The 22,318-nt window shown below is 42.0% G+C and overlaps 1 protein-coding gene across 1 annotated transcript in view; it reads left to right on the top strand.

Moving 5' to 3' along the window:
* LOC115470753 (ephrin type-A receptor 6) overlaps window positions 1-22,318 on the top strand; it is a 426,374-nt gene that overhangs the window by 212,228 nt on the left and 191,828 nt on the right. The window contains exons 5-6 of the mRNA XM_030204259.1: window positions 8,052-8,160; window positions 17,904-17,974. Of these exons, the coding sequence (XP_030060119.1) occupies window positions 8,052-8,160; window positions 17,904-17,974 (180 nt within the window). The remainder of the gene's footprint in view (window positions 1-8,051; window positions 8,161-17,903; window positions 17,975-22,318) is intronic.

Raw genomic sequence — 22,318 nt, forward strand, 5'->3', positions numbered from 1 at the left:
AGCAACACTGTCCAGTTAAGTACCACTGAATTCACCCGGTTAGCCCTGGACAAGTGATTTAAGTGGCCAGAAGCCTCTCCTGGCTATTTAAATCATTGTGACTATCAATTAAATATTTCTTCTGGCTGATATTTAAAAATATTTAACCTATCAGAAACTGCACCTGACTAAGCCTAAATCTGGATAAGCACTAATATTCAGCACGAGATAGCTGGATCTCTCGGCTGAATATTACCACTTAGCAGCTAGCCCAGTCACCAGCTATGTCACTCCAATATGCATTGGCGGCTACATTTAGCAGCCAGATAGGCCCACGTAAATAGCAGGTCTGTCTTTGACCACTATAAGTTAGCTGGTCAGCCAATGAATATTGGCTTAACCAGCTATTTTTGTAATGGCCAAAAAAATAGAAATTCAATGCTGATGGCCTAATACATCCCCAGCATTGAATTTCCGTGTTTGCCAATGACAGCAGAAGTTCACTGGGCTCCCTCCCCCAGTCTCAGTATTGGCCCCCTTACATTTTAGGAAAGGAGGGAGATGTCCATTGTATTTAACCAGGCTGAAATCTATATATTGTATATGTTTGTGCAAAGTAAATGCAGAATCTATCAACATATTTTCAAGTGTTATTTGATAAACAAAACATGAATGTATATTATGTGCCATGTGGCCATATTCCTACAGGCCCACACCCCCATAAAATACAATGTTGTTTCATTCCATTCTAGCCTAAGCTGAATCATGGATAGAGGATCCGATCAGTTGTAATGAGAAAAGGGCAGAGCTTTTTTGAGGGGGTACTTGGGGGTACTGAGTACTGGCACCTTTTCCATTGTCTGCTAAAATTGGCCCATGGTCCCCAAGTTTTAATGAAAGAGATCAGGCTCTACACACCAATTCTGCCTTATCATAGATTCTGTGATTGGTTGCAGGGGGGGTCTGGCTATTGTGGGGTGGGTTCCTCAGTGATTACCCCACCCCTTAAGGGTGGCCAGGCATTTGAGTACCGGCACCTTTTTTGCTAGAAAAAACTCACTGGAAAAAGGTAGTTGTGCTTTCTCTGATTATTTTTTACCTTCTTCCAAGCCACCTGCATCTTAAAGCATTAATTTAGCAAGTCATAAGTGCACTCCTGCCCTGCTGCTTTGTTATTGGTTTTTTACCAAGTTGTATTTTCTCTGTGTTATCAAAGAGCAAATCTCTCTCTCTCTCTCTCTCTCTCTCTCTCTCTCTCTCTCTCTCCCTCACAGAAGTTAGTCTCTATCCCTAAAGTTACTGACCTATGAAAGAAATCTCAGTGCAGGTGTTTCCACCTCTGTTGTGGAACTAATCATATTTTAAATGGCAGCCACCATCCAACATACATCACTTTCTACCTATGGATCCTTTGAGAAGCACTGAGGAGAGAAATGAGAGAGCGATAAGCTGTCTAGAATAAAAAATAAAGTAAAATACAGCAGGAAAATTGCTTGGAAAGTTATCATTTTCATTTTAACAGACAGTTCTTGAGATAGTAGCTCTCAAAAATAAAGCACATTGAATATGATGTGTTTATAAGGCTCCACATGCATCCTCATCACTGAACTAAAAGGTATTCCTTCAGCCATTCAGGCTGGGAAAAATAGGGTGAAGAAAAATGCTGTATATTTCTCTCGCCAATATAAATTACAAATGAAAACCTGAGAAATGTCAGAAGCTTTAGAAATGCAAAAGCCGGGCAAATATTTTCTTTTCCAAAATAAGAGGTAGTGTTTCCCCTGACTGCTAAAATGGAATGCCCTTGAAGGCCCCAGAGCACTCCACTATAAGGTTGGATATGTTGAGTCCATTGAGGTGTTTCAGAGCCCTGAAAGGAGACAAGATGGTTTTGATGTAATTGGGCTGTGTTTTAAAATCTGGAAAGATAAGGGGTCAGGTAAAATATATGTTTTGTAATTACAGAGAAGGCAATATGTGGCATATTCCTATAGTCTCACCTGCCATTATTTAAGTTTATGTAGCACCTCTTCTGCATTGAAAGTATTACTCCTCCAAGTATAAAGATAACTCATTTTTTCTATAAGTATGAGCCCGTAACTTGGAGACAAAATATTCAAAGATGCGATTAATTATTAAGAGTCAAAGAACAAAACGGGATACCTCTACGACAGGAAACCACAGCAGACAAAAGTAGAAGCTAAACAAGGACGAATCCAACACTGGAGACGTTATCCAACAATCTTTAATTGATGCAGATAAGAAGGGACCCGACATGGTCCATGTTTTGGCATATATCAATGCCTACATCAGGGGTCAAATTATTAGCTCTATGAATAAAAAATAAATAAAACATCTAAAAATACAATGTCAATAAAAACAACTGAACACATAAATAAAGACCAAATACCAATAAATAATTGAAGACCAAATACCAACAAATAATCATTTGTTGGTATTTGGTCTTTATTTATTTGTTCAGTTGTTTTTATTGACATTGTATTTTAGATGTTTTATTTATTTTTTATTCATAGAGCTAGTAATTTGACCCTGATGTAGGCATTAAAATACGCCGAAACATGGATCATGTCGGGTCCCTTCTTATCTGCATCAATTAAAGATTGTTGGATAACATCTCCAATGTTGGATTCGTCCTTGTTTATCCATTAATTATTAAGAGTCAGATTCTGTAAATGGCACTCAAATTTAGGTGCCAGGAAAAATCTGTACTACATGTGATTCTATCAGGGCACTCTGGGCTGAAAGCCGTTTATAGAATAGCACTTAGCATGAATTCCTATGCCCAACTTTAGGTGCAAGGATTTACACCTACTGAAACCTGGTGTAAATCCTGATATGCTAGTTGGGCGCATAACCCTGATATTGTACAACACTGTGATTTGTGTTTTGCACCCCAAAACTTCAACGTCTTATAGATTTACTCCTGGATTCTGTAAATATCACCCAAAGTTACACATAGATCCAAGATCCCCATGCAAACTAATTAGTTAATGAGCCAGTAGCAATCAGTTATTGCCAGAAGAACACTTTCAGCCAGTGGTGTAGCCACAGGTGGGCCTGGGTGGGCACAGGCCCACCCACTTTAGGCTGAGGCTCACCCATAAGTGGCACAACTCTGATTTGGCTGGCGAGGCTCCTTAAGCCTTGTAAGCAGAAGACTCCCGGCATCTCTCCCATCCCCCACAGGCATTTTGGCATCTGTCAACTCAATCCCCCAACCTCTCTGTACCTTTTCAATCTTTCATTGTTTTGCGAACAGCGACTCATACCTGCAGCTCATGCCAGCCCAGAGCCTGCCCTCTGATGTGACTTCCTTTTTCCACAATAGTGGTACCATGTCAGAGGGAAGGCTCTGGACTGGTGAGAGCAGCGGGTATGAGTCACTGTTTGCAGAGAGTGGAGCACGGAAGATTTTAAAAGGTATGAAGGGGAGGAGGGGAGGGTGGAATTTAGAAATTATTGGTCGCATGGGGGAGGGAGTGGAGGGAGAGATGCCAGATGCCCACCCACTTTAGGCTCAGGCCCACCCAAAATTGGTTGTCTGGCTACGCCCCTGCTTTCAGCATTTATAAAACCTTTATTCCCTCTTTGAGATGGGTTGAACTATACTTTTTAAAAATCCATGATCTGCTTTAAGGCATTAGCTGCTATGCTTGAAGCATGAAGAAAACTGAAGGAGCTTCCTGGATCAGTTCAAATCCAGCTACTGACTGTGTTAAGAGTTATTCCCACAGGCCTGTCATGTTTATTTATGGAAATGGGCTTTATAAGATTATACAGGTAAAAGTACACTCCTAGGGGTAAATTCAAGAAAGGACACCAAAGAGTAGACACCAAAAATGTGTGACTAAGTGCCAATTCTATAATATAAATTGTGCATGAAATTGCCATTGTAGAATAAAACATAAGTCAGCACACATGCACCTAACTTTAGGAGCGACCACTTGCCATGTCAAAGGCTGGTGTAAATGGTCGCATCTAAAGTTCAGAGTTGCGCACATGAAAGTATTTTATGACTTATGTGCATAAATGCAAGACACACCCCTGATCTGCCCATGTGCACGCCCCCCCTTGGTAGTTGGGTACTATAACATTTAGGCACTATATTTAAAGAATACTGCCTAAGTGCCTTTCAGGCTCATTTTCGAAAGAGAAGGACGCCCATCTTCCGACACAAATCAGAAGATGGGCGTCCTTCTCTCAAGGTTGCCCAAATCGGCATAATTGAAAGTCGATTTTGGGCGTCCTCAACTGCTTTCCGTCGTGGGGATGACCAAAATTCATGGAGGCGTGTCGGCACCGTACCAAAGGCGGGACTGGGGCATGAGATGGGCGTCCTCGGCCGATAATGGAAAAAAGAAGGGCGTCCCTGACAAGCATTTGGCCAACTTTAGTTGGTTCATTTTTTTTCACGACCAAACCTCGAAAAGGTGCCCGAACTGACCAGATGACCACCAGAGGGAATCGGGGATGACCTCCCCTTACTCCCCCAGTGGTCACCAACCCCCTCCCACCCAAAAAAAAAAATTTTTTAAACATTTTTTCCAGCCTCTATGCCAGCCTCAAATGTCATACTCAGCTCCATCACAGCAGTATGCAGGACCCTGGAGCAGTTTTTAGTAGGTGCAGTGCACTTCAGGCAGGCGGACCGAAGCCCACCCCCCCTACCTCTTACCACTGTGGTGGTAAATGTTGAACCCTCCAAACCCCACCAAAACCCACTGTACCCACATGAAGGTGCCCTCCTTCATCCCTTAGGGCTATGGTAATGGTGTACAGTTGTGGGGAGTGGGTTTGGGGGGCTCAGCACCGAAGGTAAGGGAGCTATGCAGCTGGGAGCAATTTGTGAAGTCCACTGCAGTGCCCCCTAGGGTGCCCGGTTGGTGTCCTGGCATGTCAAGGGGACCAGTGCACTACGAATACTGGCTCCTCCCATGAACAAATAGCTTGGATTTGGTCGTTTTTGAGATGAGCGTCCTTGGTTTCCATTATCGCCGAAAACCAGGGACAACCATCTCAAAAACGACCTAAAGACGACCATCTCTAAGCTCAACCTAAATTTCATGATTTGGGTGTCCCCGACCGTATTATTGAAATGAAAGATGGACGCCCATCTTGTTTTGATAATACGGGTTGCCCCACCCCTTTACGGTGCTGTCCTACGAGGACACCTTCATGGCAACTTGGGTGCCCCATTCGATTATGCCCCTCTTTATCTCCTAGATTCTATATAGCGCACTTAGTGTTCTGCACTGAAATCCAAGAATGTTCTGCAACAACATAGATAAATTAATTGGCTTATCAAGCCAATCAGCATTGTTAATAGCACTTAAGAAGCAATAATGAGCACTAATTGGCAATAATTAGAATTTACACATACAACTCCCCAAGCGTATTCTGTAATGCACGCAGGTAAAAAGGGGCATGTTTTGGGCAGGGAAATGGGCATTTTGTGGGCATTCTGAAATTTACACAAGTAGTTATAGAATATGGACCTCTGTTCTTAAATCTACGCACCAGGATTTACACCATGTTTTTGTTAGTGTAAATGGAGGCATGTAGTTTCAGGTGCTGGGATATCAATTAAATGTATTCTAGATCTAGGCACCGCTTACAGAATACACTTAGGCGGAAATATCTTCCACACAGATTGTTTAGGTGCCATATATAGAATCTGGCCCTATGTGGGTAACCACACAATAGTGCCAATTAGCACCAATTAATGCCAGGGCTATTATTGGTACTTAGGTACTTAAGGCTAGTTGGCATCTAATTTAACAATTAAGGTAGGCACACAACTGTCACTATTCTGTGTGTTAGTCGAAAATTTAGCCACACAACTTTATAAAATAAGGGGGATAGTACCATTTTGGGTGTAGTTTTACCACTATATGAGAGATGTGCCTAGGTGTAGGATTTGGAACTACAATTGTACTTTAGAATCTTCAAAAACCTATTCTTATTTTTACACAGACACAGTAGTCACACTAATTAGTAGTTGTGGACACATGGGAGTGTTTTTCATAGGATAATAATCAAAGTGAATGTACTTGTGTACTTCTACTTTGAAAGTCCAGGCAGTTATAAAATTAGTCCTTTAAGAGGATTTCTAGACTTGTAACCACTGCAGCCTTCATATTTTGGTAATAAGGAGTATTAAAGACAAATCTCTGGGACTCACAAGATTAGCTTTAATCATATGTATCAATCTGTTCCAGTGAGCCTGTGGTATCACAAAGTGCAGATTCTCACCAGGATTCTGAGGCTTATAAGTAGGGCTTCTACTTTTAGGTGTTTATTTTCCAGCTAATTAGGGGTTCTTTGAATGTACAAATACAATTGGTGTTTATTGGTGTTTTTGCACTGCAGCTGCTATCCTGTACTTTATCCAGTGGAATCACATATGTGTCACTTAGGCATCAGTGCAGAAAGGACACAAAACCTAAATGGAGGATAGAAAAAAAGCCAGGGGAGGGGTGAAAAAGTACTAGCAGAAGTGGTATTTTTCCACTGCTTAGTCAATGAACACCTCTCTAATATTTGTGCATCAAGGAGTGCTTCATCGGTGTTTATTGGTTAAAACCTAAAATCAGAAGCCCTATTTATAAGAAACGTCCCTGATAATAATGCCTTCATCTGTGAAGTAATAACAAACACACACACACACACACTCGCTCAATACAGGGCCCCTTTTACCAAGCTGTGGCAAAAGGGGGCCTGTGCTGGCATTTGCGCATGTATTTCATGCATGCTGAGACCCCTTTTACCACACCAGGTAAAAGGGAAGTCTTTCTTTCCTGCAGGAAATGGCCGTTCGGCAAGTAAAGCACTTTCCACATGGCCATTTGGGGGGGGCCCTTACCGCCACCCATTGAGGTAATAGTAATGGCTTCCACGCTAACCCGACAGTAACTGGATATGATGGCGCTAGAGGTGGGAAGTACCGCTGGGCTGCTGCTCTAGCCTGGTGATACTTCCTGTTTAGCGAGCGGTAAGCCCGTGTTGGGCTTACCACCGCTTAGTAAAAAGGGCCCTCAATTTGCTGAGAATGATTCCTTGATATATCGGAACAAGAATATTACAAAGCTAAGAAGGTCTCTGGTTGTTGAGTTGTCCTAGGTAGGAGTATGGCCTAGGAAGGGCTTACCAGTGGAGGGTTACAACCCTGGAACAATTCTGTGGTATTGCAGTTTATGCATTGTATTCCACAAAGCTTACATGACAGCTCCATAGTATCAAACTCAGTTTCAAAAGATAGCCGTACCTGATGACATCTAGTGGTGGGGGCTTGGTTATGCTATGCATGTCATAACACTGTTATGAGTTTCCACCAGTATGGCCTCCAACAAAATTGCAATGGCTTTGGAGTACATTTGCTACTATTCTTTCACCAACTGTAACAAAACTACTTAATAAAAAATAAAAGTTTTAAAAAAATACCATTTTTATCAATGTTGTTTCCCCTTTCTTTCTGTTAATACTTTCAAAACTGTCATTTTTTTAATTATATGGAACTTCTATCGGACAAATAAATTAAGATTACAGAAAAGAAGCAGGTTTTAAAGTCTTGTTCCTAGGATATAGGTGTTTGGAGATATATTTGAACTATGAAATTCCTGACACTGCTCAGGTATATAGTGGAACTGGACCAGAACAGAATAATCAGCACCAACCATGAACATCTTTATATCCTAGCTATATCAGTAATCTGAGACTTTCATCACCCAAAGTAACAAAAAGTTGACACTGTAAGGACATTCATAATTTATAAGGGCCTAGCTTCAGAAGTTAAGCCATAGACACATAATAAGAAAAACCCTTTTCAAAAGGGATTCCTCAGTATCTGTGTTCTGAAGCCTTTACTGTAACAATATCATCTGTGCCTAGCACAGAAGTAGGACAAGTTGGCTCTCTCACTCCTTAAAAAAATCTCTCTCTCTCTCCCCTTATGTTGCTAAAATCCTCAGTACACATTGCTCAGAGTTGTCAGTGGTTATTTAAAATCTGATTGTGAAACACTGCACTGTAATTGGACCTCTTTTCTGTTTCAGCTTCTGACATGGCAGCTGAGCAGGGGCAGATACTGGTCATTACCACCGCTGCTGTGGGTGGATTCACTCTTCTGGTCATCCTGACTCTGTTCTTCCTAATCACTGGCAGGTAATAAATGTGTACCACTCTGATCCCATTCACCTGCTATGAGTGACTCAGCCATGTTACCCAGCCAGGCTCACTACAAGACACTGCTCTTCATCTTCCTACCAGATCACTCACCTTCACAGATATAAGTGGCACAAGCATTCATATCAGAATTAATCTATTACAGCCCTTAAAATTAAACTCATAATGTCACCCTTACTACTGATGAGCAAGCTGTGAGATATTTCAACTATTTCCACTGTGTAATTCAAATTCTACTCCCATTCCAATTTCTGGTTTTTAATGTTATCTGGTTTCTGTTCTTAGTTTTTCCTCTCTAACTAGGTTCCACTACACTCTCTCTTTTTAAACCATGGCCTGATATTCAAATACACTTATCAAAGCACCTGCTACCCACATAAATGTTGCTGCCTGGGGTCATCCATCAATTTTCAGCAGCATTATCCATATATCCCCTACCTCTATAAAGTTGCATGCACAATGTTTTAGCACACAAACCCCTCTGTTTACTAAGCCGCATGGCAATGCCGAGACAGCCCGTTCAAAGTGAATGGGCTATGTCAGCATTAACACACGACAGCTGCTAGCATGGCTTAGTAAATGGGGGAGGAGGGAAGTTGTATATGTGCAAGTTATAGATAACATAATATAATATAATATAATAATGAGATGATGTAACTTCCATTAATCAGTATTCTACAAAATGTTGGGGTCTTTTACTAAGCCAAGGTAGCATTTTTAGCATGTGCTAATGATTAGCACATGCTACATGCTGGAGATGCCATGGGCATCTCTAGCATTTTGCACGTGCTAATGATTTGCACATGCTAAAAACGCTACCACGGCTTAGTAAAACACCCCCTGTGTTTACAAAATACATAGCACACAACTGCAAGGGGGTGTGAACCCGGAAGGGGCATGGACGGGTCAGGGCATGCATAGCACTTACATACACATCTTATAGAAAACTAGCAGTTACGTGCCCAACTGCCTACACTACAGTTAGGCATGACCATTTACACCAGCCATTGAGCTAGCATGAGTACTCATGTCTATGGTTAAGCGTGTAACTGAATGTATACTAGTATTCTATAATGGCAGTTAACTGCAATTATAAAATTTGCACATACAACACATCATCCCAGCACCTATCCTTTGGCACTATCCAGATAGTGCTGGGTGATAAAGGGGCAAAGCAAGAGCTGAGCAGGAATGTAACAAGATAACAGCAATATTCAGACTAGATGTCTGGATATCTATCCAGATAACTTAGGAAAGAACTAGATAAATATCTGGATAGCTCCAGCAATCAGTCGCATTCTGGATATTCAGTTCCACTTTCCAGAGAGCAGCATATGCTAAATATCTGGGAATATTTTTAGACACTGCGGCTGACATTTAAAAGAAACATTGACCACAGAGTTTAAATATTGAACCAAATGTTTTATTAAGAGCACAGACAAAGTCTTCCATTAATATACATCACCGATGAGGTCAGAGGAATCAATTAGGACAAGACAATATAAGTAAATAATTACCAAACAATATGTTATGCATTTTACAATGGTGAGCAGCAAAAGCCACATGATGATGCATGAGAGGACTCGGAAGAGGAATGACAGGGGACAGGAGAGAAGGAAGAGAAAAAAAAATCACAGAACTGGAAACCCACTAGGCAGACTATGTATCTGCCTAGGCCTCCACAATCCTAGGAGCAGCATGTAGGTGGAGCTAACTACAGTGTGGTGCTTTCTGCAACACTATAAGAGTGGAACAGGCAAATTGTGTAATGGTAGCTATTATCAGAATTTTCTAAAACCCCATCTCATAAATTATGAATCCAAGTTCTATCACTCCTGAAACTGACATGCAAGTAAACAGGCTATTTATTCACAAGCAAATAAAGTAACCAAATACAAACATGAGTAGCTGAGAATTATTTGCAAATGCAAGGTAACTCAGGAAAGTATAAGCCAAATATTCTTTTCAGAGAGTTGGTCAGAGTGAATGCATACTAAGCCTTGTACTAGACCTTGAAGTCAGACCTGCTATTATTACCCTTTAGCAATAACAGAGCTGGCAAAAAAAAAAAAACTGGATGTAAATGAGGGTAGTAGATGATGTCAGTGCAGGATACCAGATGAACAGTGTGATGTAAAAGATCCCCAGCAGGTCCTAGCAAAACCTGAATGGTGGTAATTCAGGCCAAATGGAAAAACGAGCTACCTTCTTGGTTTCCAACATTCTTTCTTATATGGTGCTGATGGAGGCTTGTCCTTGAAAATAAGCAAGCTCCTCCCTATGTTCTAAACAATTGGCCCTCAGAAACCACATTTTACTTCACCAGAGTGGCGAGGTCAAGTTGGTATCTGTACAAAAAGTATGGGGCACGTTTTGTGTAAATGACATCAGTTAAGTAGTCCAGTTCTAGCTGGTCAGCAAAAGCAGGTAAACGTTTGCTGCAGTGCCTAATGCATTATGTCCTTGGCTACATAGCTCATTGTTGTGAGCCTTCTCTGTACTGTTGGCCTGAGAGAAAGGCAGACAAAAGTCAATGCTGCTTCACAACATATATTGCTGGAGATTGTAGCCATACCCTGTTATTTTCTATCTAGGCAAGGCCTAGACTCCTACAAGCATAAGTGCAGCAGAACAGCAGCAACATAAACACAGTCATGGTGGCATTTGGCTGAAGGCCTGTGATATACTGCTCCCTCCAAACTTAGTGTTTTGGAAGAGGCAGAAGGCAGTTGGCCTTGAGTACATGTATATGCTCAAAGGTCAATGTGGCAGTTGTTGTGACACTGACAGCAGGCTCGCCAAGAAGAAGGGAAGAGGAATTGGTTGAAACAAATGGAAAGGAAGGGAAATGCTGGACATGGTGCAGGAGGAAGGGAAGAGAATGGTGGACATGGAGCAGGAGGAGGAGAAGGAAAATGCTGGGCAAAGGGGACTAGGGAAGAGGAGATAGTGGACACAAATGGAAGGGAAGGGGAAGAAAATACTGGATAAGGAGCAGGAGGAAGGGAAGAGGAGATGCTGGGTACGGGGAGTATTAAAAGAAAGGGAAGATGCTGGACCATGGGAAGGGGATATACTGGATATAGGACATGGGAAAGGGAAATGGGTAGGGAGGTAGGAGGGCTAGAGTGCGGGAAATGGAAAGCTATTTGGAGATGCTCCAACAGAAGGAGATTAAGGACTCTAATGTTAAGAATAAGAGATGAAAACTGAACAGATTGAGAGACAGAAAAATAAATTGAAGAAAGCAGAAAGTGAAAGATCAATGTCAGAGATGGATTATGTAGGGGAGAAAATGAAATCTGGAAGAGAGAAGAGAAATAGCAGAGGAAAGCAGGGATCAGAGACTAGGAGTGAATCAATTAAAAATAAACATAAGATGTCAGACAGTAAAGGTAGAAAATAATTTTATTTTCAATTTAGTGATTGGAATATGTCAGCTTTTGGAATTTACATTTGTTATCTTTATATTTTGCACAATTTGGGGAGAAATCAATGACTATTTCTTTTTCTCTGGTATTGCACTACATGCAGATTGTGGCTTCTTGGAGTTTTGGTTTATTTATTTATTTTGTGCTAGTTATATGTGAACAGCAGGAGTTTTTCACCACCCCTGCTTTATTCTGTACCTAGCGACGGTTTCTCTATTCTGTATTTGTAACTAAGGTCAGGTATTCTGTTAGCATGGAGTTTTTAAGTGAAGATCTGTTATAATCTGGGCTGTTCTAGAGCCCATTGCCATATTTACGGTGCTGCTGTTTTCCGGGTAGACTCCTTATGTGAGTGCTGAGTCCAAATGACTTTGTAGAGTTTGATCTTACTTCAAAAATATGCCTGATACTAGAGAGGATTTATGTTGCTATTACTTTATCTATGGTGCATTCTGCATGTATTGTTAGGTGGAGTGTGTGTGTGTGTGTGTGTGGGGAGGGGGTGGGGAATCCTGTGAGTGCAGTATATATATTTATAGCAAACACCATGATGGCTCAGGGTGCAGGGTCTGCGGTCAGTATTTTTTTATACCTATAATACAGCCCTAGGCTACATGATTTACCTGATACCAATATAGCTGAGTATCTTTATTATACAGTCTGAGAATATAATTGTCTCTCTTGAGCTGCTCCTGTCGGGGAGGGGAACCATAGCTGAATTGTCACCTAGGGAATCAGAAACCCTTGGGCTGGCCCTGTGGAAATCCATCACATAGCATTGGCAAAACACCAAAGTTCTTAATCAAGCAGGTAATGGAATTTTCTTCTATGCTTGTGGCAGCTTCAAGGAAGTAGAAATAGCAGCTTGATGCGCTTTAATGAAAGAACTGGGTGATAGGCTACAATATGTTGAGTAATTCAAAGCTCCCTGGAAGCTCCAGATTGAAGGGTTCCCTTTCATTGTATGGCATAAATGAAAAACTAAACCCTCTGCCATTTATCTTTCTCAAGCTCGATTGCATAAGTCAGATTTCCCACAGAGGCAACATGCCAGTTTAGAAAAGCACAAACCATCACAGTTCCCTTTTGTTAAAAGTTTAAGCTTGCCTATGCTGATAGAATCAGAGAGCTGCAAATTCTCCCTCAGACTTCCAATTAGCTAAATGAGTTCTTGAAATAATTAACAGGGCATCTGTTCATAAGATGTCCTTGTTTTACTGGTTCTTGGTAAATATATGTGAATAGCAGCAGAGCAGCTTCTAGTCAGGCTAATTTCAGTCAAGTTCAAGTCCCTGCCACCACCGCCTTTCCAGATTTTGCCCAGGGCTGCTGCTCAATGTGTCCACTCCTTGTTATGCCACTGGACACAAAGGGCAGTAGATGCTCAAAGGGGTTAAAGTGTGCAGGAGCACTTTTCAGTCATGTGCCACTGAAAACCCAAGGATCACCCAGTCAATGCAATTTAACAAGGCAGTTGCCTCTCCTGCCTAGTTAAATCATTTTAAATATCAAGTCCAGAATTTGCAATAGAATAAAAAGCTCAAAAAAGAGGATGCTATAAGCACTGAACGGAGGGTGCTCAAAAAGAATGTGTTGTGGTAGAAACTAACCAACGTACACACAGAAGAACAGTGCCCTCACAGACTTGAAGACCCACAAAAAACAGCGGTGACAGAAATGGTACACTAGTGATGCTTCCAAAGGTCTCAACATTTATTGTCAAAAATCAAGACTCCACACGGCTGTGTTTCAGCTTATCCAGCCTGCCTCAGGAGTTATCCATCTTGATTAGAAGTCTTGGTGGGAACTGCTACATGCCAGGAAATGCACAGTTTGTATTTTCTAGAAATCAGGGATGTTACGCAGTTTGTCATGTAAGGTGATTTCTAGAAAGTACAATTTGTGCATTTCCTGGCGTGTAGCAGTTCCCACCAAGACATATAATAATGATGGATAACTCCTGAGGTAGGCTGCATAGGCTGAAACACAGCTGTGTTGAGTCTTGAAACGTTGAGACCTTCAGAAGCATCATCAGTGTATCATTTCAATCACCTTCACTGTTTTTTGTGAATGATAGAAACTAAAGAAATGCTATAATTCAGGTATACATCTGACAGATACATAGGCACACTATTGTCAAAAGAAAGACAATTATCAGTTGTGTAAGACTATTGACAGACTGGTAGTATAAGTGGTCCTGATCCACCAATATTTCTGTGTTTCATGTTTCTCTTAACTTACTGATGGTTATGATGGAGACAAAAAAGGTGAAGGTAACATATATAGTAACATAGTAAATGACGGCAGATAAAGACCTGAATGATCCATCCAGTCTGTCCAACAAGATAAACTCATTTTACATGGTATGTAATATTTTATATGTACACCTTTGATTTGTCCCTGCCTTTCTCAGGGCACAGACCGTAAATGTCTGCCCAGCACTGATCCTGTACTAAAAGTTCTGAAGCTAACGTTAAAGCCCCTTAAAATTTACACTCCAGCTCATCCATATCTATTCAGTCACGATCAGGACCCAGACCTTAGAAGTCCACCCTGCACCGGTTTTACTCTCCAAATACCAGTGTCTCCACTCAATCTCTGCTAAGATTCCGTAGATCCATTCCTTCTAAACAGGATTCCTTTGTGTTCATCCCACGCATGTTTGAATTCCATTACCATTTTCATCTCCACCACCTCCAGCAGGAGGGAATTCCACATATCTACCACCCTCTCTGTGAAAAAGTACTTCCTGACATTACTCCTGAGTCTTCCCCCCTTCAACCTCAATTCATGTCCTCTAGTTCTACCACCTTCTTATCTTTGAAAAGGTAGTAGAGAAGGGAAACAGGCCAACCAATAACTCAAATGTCCTGAGGTTGATTGTAGCAATAAATGCTCTATGATGGAGACAACACATGGATCACAAAAAGGATCTCATTTTTGGTCATTGTTTTGAACAAGAACAGAATCCCTGTTGGTACAGCAAGAAAACAGTTTGATGTGTTCTTGTACAGAAATTTTACAAATCACACATAGGTGACTTTAGAAGGGTTAAGCACCATTTGTATGTGTAAAAAGTCAAATTACATGTGCAAATGGTCACATGCTTTAAATAACAATTTTAGAAAAGTTATTAGTTTCCTAAAATGACATCTAAATGGTAGATTAAATTTAATATGGACAAGTGCAAAGTGATGCACATAGGGAAGGAAAGCCCTACATATAACTACAAAGTATTAGCAAACAGAATGTACTTTATTCTCTATTTCTATCCTAAGTATTAGGATAAAAATAGAGAATAAAACAAAGAATATCATAATGCCTCTGCACCTTGAGTATAGATAGATAGATAGATAGATAGATAGATAGATAGATAGATAGATAGATAGATAGATAGATAGATAGATAGATAGATAGATAGATAGATAGATAGATAGATAGAAGAAAAGGCTAAAGGCTAAAGAGTATAGTGCTCTTCAGCTTGAAGAAGAGATGGCTGAAGGAAAATGTGATAGCGGTCTATAAAATCCAAAGTGAAGTGGAAGAGGTAAACCTGAATCAATTGCTGAGTCTTTCCAAAAGTACAAAACCTAGAAGACATGCCATGAAGTTGCAAAGTAGTATATTTAAAGCAAATAGGAGAAAAAAAAACCATTTTCATTCGGTGAATAGTTAGAATCTGGAATTTCTTGCTGGATGATATAGTAAAAATAGTTGGCATAGCTGGGTTTAAAGTCCATAAACCATTATCAAAATAGTTCCCATGCTGCTCACCCCCAGCTCTATCTACTTTTTCAGATCCTGCCAAATATGTGGGTGGGATTTTAATGAATACATATAATCCCTGTTTTACAATTGAAATTCATATATAGGTAAAAAAAAAATTACCTAACAGCATTTACACCACTCTGAGACATACTTAACTGTCAATGAATTGCTTGTTTGGACATGGGGTTTGAAGGAGTGATCAACTCTGGTGTTTAAAACCAAATAGCAAACAAATTGCATTTTGGATCTTGGTTTCTCTTGGACCTGCAGTTTTACAAAATCTTGTACTTACACATGTAAGTAGGAAAATCTATAGCTTACATGCATTAAGTGTGTCTCTTACATGTAGAAAGTCCTGACTGCTGTGGCTCTTTATTTGAGCATTATTTTTTGACCCCACTGCACATGCCTCCTAATGCACACATATTTCTCCCACAGCCTTATACATATTTTACGTGTTCAGTGAGCAGTTTGTGAAATATGCTGTACGTTATGAAAATCTCAACTTGTACTTCCGAACATAATAATAGCCATACTGGGGCAGACCGATTGTCCATCTAGACTAGCATCTTGGTTCCAGCAGTGGCCAATCCAGGCCACAAGTACCTGACAGAATTCCAAGGAGTAGGAAGATTCCATGCTACCAAACCAAGGGATAAGTAGTGGCTTTCCACATGTTTATCCTCTAGTAATGAATTCCGAAACGTAACTATTCGTTGAGTGAAAATTTCTTTTTCTCCTATTCATTTTAAAAGTATTACCATGTAATTTCATTGAGTGTCCTCTAGTCTTAGTACTTAGAACATTGCACAGCTTGTACAACTTACACATAACTAGCTGTTTGTCTCTTCTATTCCTTAAAGAAAATAGAAACAAGCTTGAAATTTCTAAAGTTCAATTGCTACTAGTTAGTTTGCACTATAAATTAGGGATGGGCAACTAGAAAAGTTTTATATGTTTATGTATTTTTTTTTTACGTTTAAATGAATATTGTTAAAAGCATGTACTATGTACACATACCCCCAAATTCTATATGGGTTGCCAAAATGTACATGCCAAAAATTGAGTGTGGATTCAAGATAATTAATGAGCACACGTGCATTTGATTGGGAAAGTGTGCATTGTGTGCAAATAGTGCTCACTCTTTAAGGAGAACAGACACCACGTGTGCTAGAACATGCTCTTATCAGCAGACAACATTTGTTTCAAACAACAGTCCACCTTTACTATAAAGGTGATGATGATGAATCATGTGAGTACAAGGTCCTTATGCCACACAAGAATAGGGAGTTTATGTAACTCATTCAAGGTTCCACTGTGAATTGAAATGAGGAGAATCAAATGGGTTATCACAGATCCCTGGTCTGCTGTCCCTGCTCCAAAGGGCATGTACAGAAAGTCTTGGTAACTCCCATACACACCTGGCAACGGTGTGGGTTTTTTTTAAACATAGCTAAGTAATTGCTGGGTAACATAATAATACTTCTGCAAACAGGAAGCAATTTCCAGGGATGGTGGCAGCTGAGTTGAACCTACAAACCTCTGGCTTCCCCAGTAGGTGCCTCAGTAATCACCGAGAAACAGCAGCCACTTTCAAGAGAAGTAATGAGACTGTGGCCACACAACAAAGACATCAACAAAATTTTGAAAAAGAGATGATTGCGTTTGAGTCTTCTCAAGGATTCCCTGAAATCTAATTTGAATGCTGCTCTAAAGAAACTCTATAATGGGAAAAAAAATTAGTATTGCAGTGAAAGAAGCTGAATGTAGCTGATTTCTTTCTTCTTTCATTGCCTTTGTTTGCCCTCACTAAGCACATGAGAGGTGCCTTTTGCTTTCTAACAGCATCCTGAATGTAACCATTTCAATGACACCAGATATGAATTCACTTCTAAAGCATTGCTCAAGAGCGGTGATAAGGGGATATTCACTGGAAACCATTCTCAGGAGACAGAGTAGGAAATTTTTGAATAAATACTCAATTTACTAGAGGATTTGAGGCAAATTTCACTGTGAAGGATTGAATGGCTACACTACAGATGTGTTCTGCCTCCCTGTTAAGAATTAACAATTTGCTGGAGTGAGCAGCTGCTGATGAGCATATTCATTCCAGCGAGGCGGAAGGAGAGAAGCACCTGGTTGGGCATTTCGTTGAGCCGCTGAGAGCAGTCAGAGTGCATTTCCATGGCAAGTCTAATATTACAAAGAATACTGGAATGAAAAACACCCCCAAATGGGAGAATAGGACAATCTGAATGCAATTTAGGGTTAATGGCCTAATAATATTCTTTTTTTTTTCCATTCTACAAATAATTGCTAATGGGTGCTTGAACATGTGAGTATATGAGATGTGGGAATCATATGGACATGAGTTACTGAGTCAAGAGTCTAATGGCCTTCACTGGAAGGTCAATAATCCTTTTTTATTGCATAAGTCTAGGCCACTATAAACTGGTTGAGTGTGCAATAGTTTCATCTGTATGAAAGTGATGAGTTTTTAAATTCTACCTCTGCTTTTAAAAGGTGCCAATGGTACATTAAGGCCAAAATGAATTCTGAAGAGAAGCGGCAGAGTCAACTACAAAATGGGCACTGTAAGTACAGCATCTAATCAGTTTATGCCTTGGTTAAAAATCAAGATACAAGGAAAGCTAATCCCTACCTCCTCTAAAAAAAAAAAAAAATTGCTCTCTAGAAAAAAATGTAACAATTTCCATCTATTTATGGTCAAAGTCAATTCCGGATCAAAATATTCCTATGAACACTGTCCATAATGCAATGGATTTTTTTCCTTTAATTCCTACCCATTTTCAGCAAAATATTATAGAAATGATGAATTTGTTGAGTTGATATTTTTATATGTAATGTTACATGAAATATTTCTCCATTAGTATTAGTAGAACCTGACTTCACATCAGACCTCATAAGTAGTTTCTAGCTATCACAGTAAGAGCAATAGGATACCACTATGTTGTTAGATGTTATCTGAATGCCACGAGGCATTTTAGGGGACAATTCTATAACACAGCACCTCCATTGAGGCATCCCAGTACAGTATGGAGCGCGCCTATTCTGTAATGGCATCTGGATGTCCTGATTTTGTTATGGAATATTAGTGGAAACCTGTATTGCTACACCTACATTTAAGTGTGACAATTTACATGAGGTCTACGACTGGTAAAAATGGGCATGTCTAAGAGAGTCATACAATGTACATAACTTATAAAGTTGGAGACTTGCCCATGCCCCTCTGATGTTCTGCTCATATATCTGCCACTTTGCAGTTACACACTATCCCCTGAATTCTATATGTGGTGCCCAGATATGTACACACTGCCAAGATGCCCGGACATCTTAACTGGTTAACAAGCCATTAACAAGCAATGATAGGATGCTAACAACCAATTATTGATGTTAATTGGCAGCAATTGAGATTTGTATACACATCTGGCTGTGCGCTATTCTATAATGCTGGGGTGCCCAAATTCCATGGCACATAACTCAAAATGGAGCTTGGCTATGGGAGGGGGAGGGGTGTGGGCATGTAAGGCACTTTGAAATGTTGGTCATGTTGTTACTGAATAATGAGTCAGTGCACCCAACTTGGGTGCCAACATTTGCACCAGGATTTAGCAGGTGAAAGTCTGGTGCCTAAAGTTAGGGTGAGGAAATCAGCACTAAGAATGATTCTATAAAGGGCTTGCGTCCTTTATAGAATCACGCTTAGCACCGATCCTTTCTAGCATCCACTTTTGAGTGTCATTTATAATATCTGGCCCTATATTATTTACATTCTATCAAAGTAATGCATAGTACACTTATGTGCCTAAGTACCGCTTTTAAGAACATAAGAATAGCCATACTGGGTCCATCTAGCCCAGTATCCGGCTTCCAACAGTGGCCAATTCAGGCCACAAATATCTGACAGAATTCCAAATAGTAGCAAGATTCATGCTACTAATCCCAGGGGCAAGCAGTGGCTTTCCCCGTGTCTATCTCAATAACAAACTATGGACTTTTCCTCCAGGAACTTGTCCAAACCTTTTTTAAACCCAGATACACTAACCTCTGGCAACACTACATTCTCTGGCAATAAGTTCCAGAGCTTAACTATTTAATGAGTGAAAAAAAATATCTCCTCCTGTTTGTTTTAAAAGTAGTGCCATGTAACTTCTTTGAGTGTCCCCTAGTCTTTGTACTTTGTGTACAAAGAGTAAAAAATCAATTTATGTTTACCTGTTCTACACTATTTTGTAGACTTCTATCATATTCCCCCATCAGCCATCTCTTTTCCAAGCTGAAGAGTCCTAACCTCTTATGCCTTTCCTCATATGAGAGGAGTTCCATCCCCTTAATCTTTTAATCATTTTGGTTGCTCTTCTTTGAACATTTTCTAATTCTGCTATCTTTATTAAGGTATGGTGACCAGAATTGCACACAGTACTCAAAATATGGTCACATCATGGAGCAATACAGAGTTATTATAAAATGATTTGTCTTATTTTTTGTCCTTCAAACTGGGCTGGTGTCACCTTGGCACTCTTCTTTCATCCCACACACTACATTCCAAAATATCAACACATGACAGATCAACTGAGAAGAACGGTGCATTTGTTATGGCCACAGCATTGTACCACTTACATATGTTAAATGCATTTTACAGTATCATGCAATTAGATGTGTGAATGGAATTTACAATATAATGCAATTATTTACGTGAATTGTACTGTTCTAAGCAAACTATAGTGTAGCTTTTAACAGCCAGCTTAAACCATCCCCAAATAGAAAGTTAACCAGAAGACTCTCAGTTCTTAAGCAAATATTCTTTACTGTAGTACTCAAAATAAACAAAGAAAATCTAACTTACAGTTCAGGTCCTTAGAACAGAATTGTTGCCCTCTGCACCATAGGCGTAGACTGGGGGGGGGGGCGAGGGGGGGCAATGCCCCCCCAAACGACGAGGACGTGGACTGGCGCTAGAATGAAAAAAAAAAAAAAACAAGCAGGCACGCGCTCGTCTCCGTCCGCTTCGCTGCTTTCCTGCCCTCTCTGTCTGCATCCCGCCCGAAAGGAAATGACATCAGAGGAAGGCGGGACGCAGACAGAGAGGGCAGGGAAGCAGCGAAGCGGATGGAGACGAGCGTGTCTATCTATCCCCTCTCTTCCTACCCTCCGGCGCAGGCAGCACCAATCTTCTCTAAGCCTTTCTTGTTCCTGGCAGTGGTAGCGACGTACACGCTGCCTTCAGCTCTGCCCCGAAGCCTTCTCTTCAAGTTCCTGTTCCCGCATAGGTGGGAACAGGAACTTGAAGAGAAGGCTTCCGGGGCAGACCGAAGGCAGCGTGTATACGTCGCTACCACTGCCAGGAGCACAGAAAGGTTGAAGAAGACTGCTGCCTGCACCGGAGGGAGGGAGGAAGAGAGGGGGTAAACGGAGTCACGATCCTGGACCTCGCGGGGGGGGGGGGGGCAGCAGAGGGAAGATGAATGGGACTGGGAGGGTGGAGAGCAGAGGGAAGGAGTAAGAGATGGATGGGACTGGGAGGGTGGGAAGCAGAGTGAAGGAGCAGGAGATGGATGGGACTGGGAGGGTGGGAAGCAGAGGGAAGGAGCAAGAGATGGATGGGACTGGGAGGGGTGGGTGGGGAGCAGAGGGAAGGACCAGGAATTGGATGGGACTGGGAGGGTGGGAAGCAGAGTGAAGGAGCAGGAGATGGATGGGACTGGGAGGGTGGGAAGCAGTGGGAAGGAGCAGGAGATGGATGGGACTGGGAGGGGTGGGAAGCAGAGGGAAGGAGCAAGAGATGGATGGGACTGGGAGGGGTGGGTGGGGAGCAGAGGGAAGGACCAGGAATTGGATTGGACTGGGAAAGGAGGTGAGCAGAGGGAAGGAGCAGGAGATGGATGGGACTGGGAGGGGTGGGTGGGGAGCAGAGGGAAGGAGCAGGAGATGGATGGGACTGGGAGGGTGGGAAGCAGAGTGAAGGAGCAGGAGATGGATGGGACTGGGAGGGTGGGAAGCAGTGGGAAGGAGCAGGAGATGGATGGGACTGGGAGGGGTGGGAAGCAGAGGGAAGGAGCAAGAGATGGATGGGACTGGGAGGGGTGGGTGGGGAGCAGAGGGAAGGACCAGAAATTGGATGGGACTGGGAGGGTGGGAAGCAGAGTGAAGGAGCAGGAGATGGATGGGACTGGGAGGGTGGGAAGCAGTGGGAAGGAGCAGGAGATGGATGGGACTGGGAGGGGTGGGAAGCAGAGGGAAGGAGCAAGAGATGGATGGGACTGGGAGGGGTGGGTGGGGAGCAGAGGGAAGGACCAGGAATTGGATTGGACTGGGAAAGGAGGTGAGCAGAGGGAAGGAGCAGGAGATGGATGGGACTGGGAGGGGTGGGTGGGGAGCAGAGGGAAGGAGCAGGAGATGGATGGGACTGGGAGGGGTGGGGAGCAGAGGGAAGGAGCAAGAGATGGATGGGACTGGGAGGGGTGGGTGGGGAGCAGAGGGAAGGACCAGGAATTGGATTGGACTGGGAAAGGAGGTGAGCAGAGGGAAGGAGCAGGAGATGGATGGGACTGGGAGGGGTGGGAAGCAGAGGGAAGGAGCAAGAGATGGATGGGACTGGGAGGGTGGGTGGGGAGCAGAGGGAAGGACCAGGAATTGGATTGGACTTGGAAAGGAGGTGAGCAGAGGGATGGAACAGAAGATGGATGGGACTGCGAGGGGTGGGGAGCAGAGGGATGGACCAGGAGATGGATGGGATTTGGAGAGGTCAGGCACAGCAGAGGGAAGGAGCAAGAGATGGATGGGACGGAGGGATGGTGAGCAGAGGGAAGGAACAGAAGATGGATGGGACTGGGAGGGGTGGGGAGCAGAGGGAAGGAGCAGGAGATGGATGGGACTGGGAGGGGTGGGGAGCAGAGGGAAGGAGCAAGAGATGGATG

Source organism: Microcaecilia unicolor, chromosome 5 (assembly GCF_901765095.1).
Source record: "Microcaecilia unicolor chromosome 5, aMicUni1.1, whole genome shotgun sequence".
Taxonomy (NCBI): Eukaryota; Metazoa; Chordata; class Amphibia; order Gymnophiona; family Siphonopidae; genus Microcaecilia; species Microcaecilia unicolor.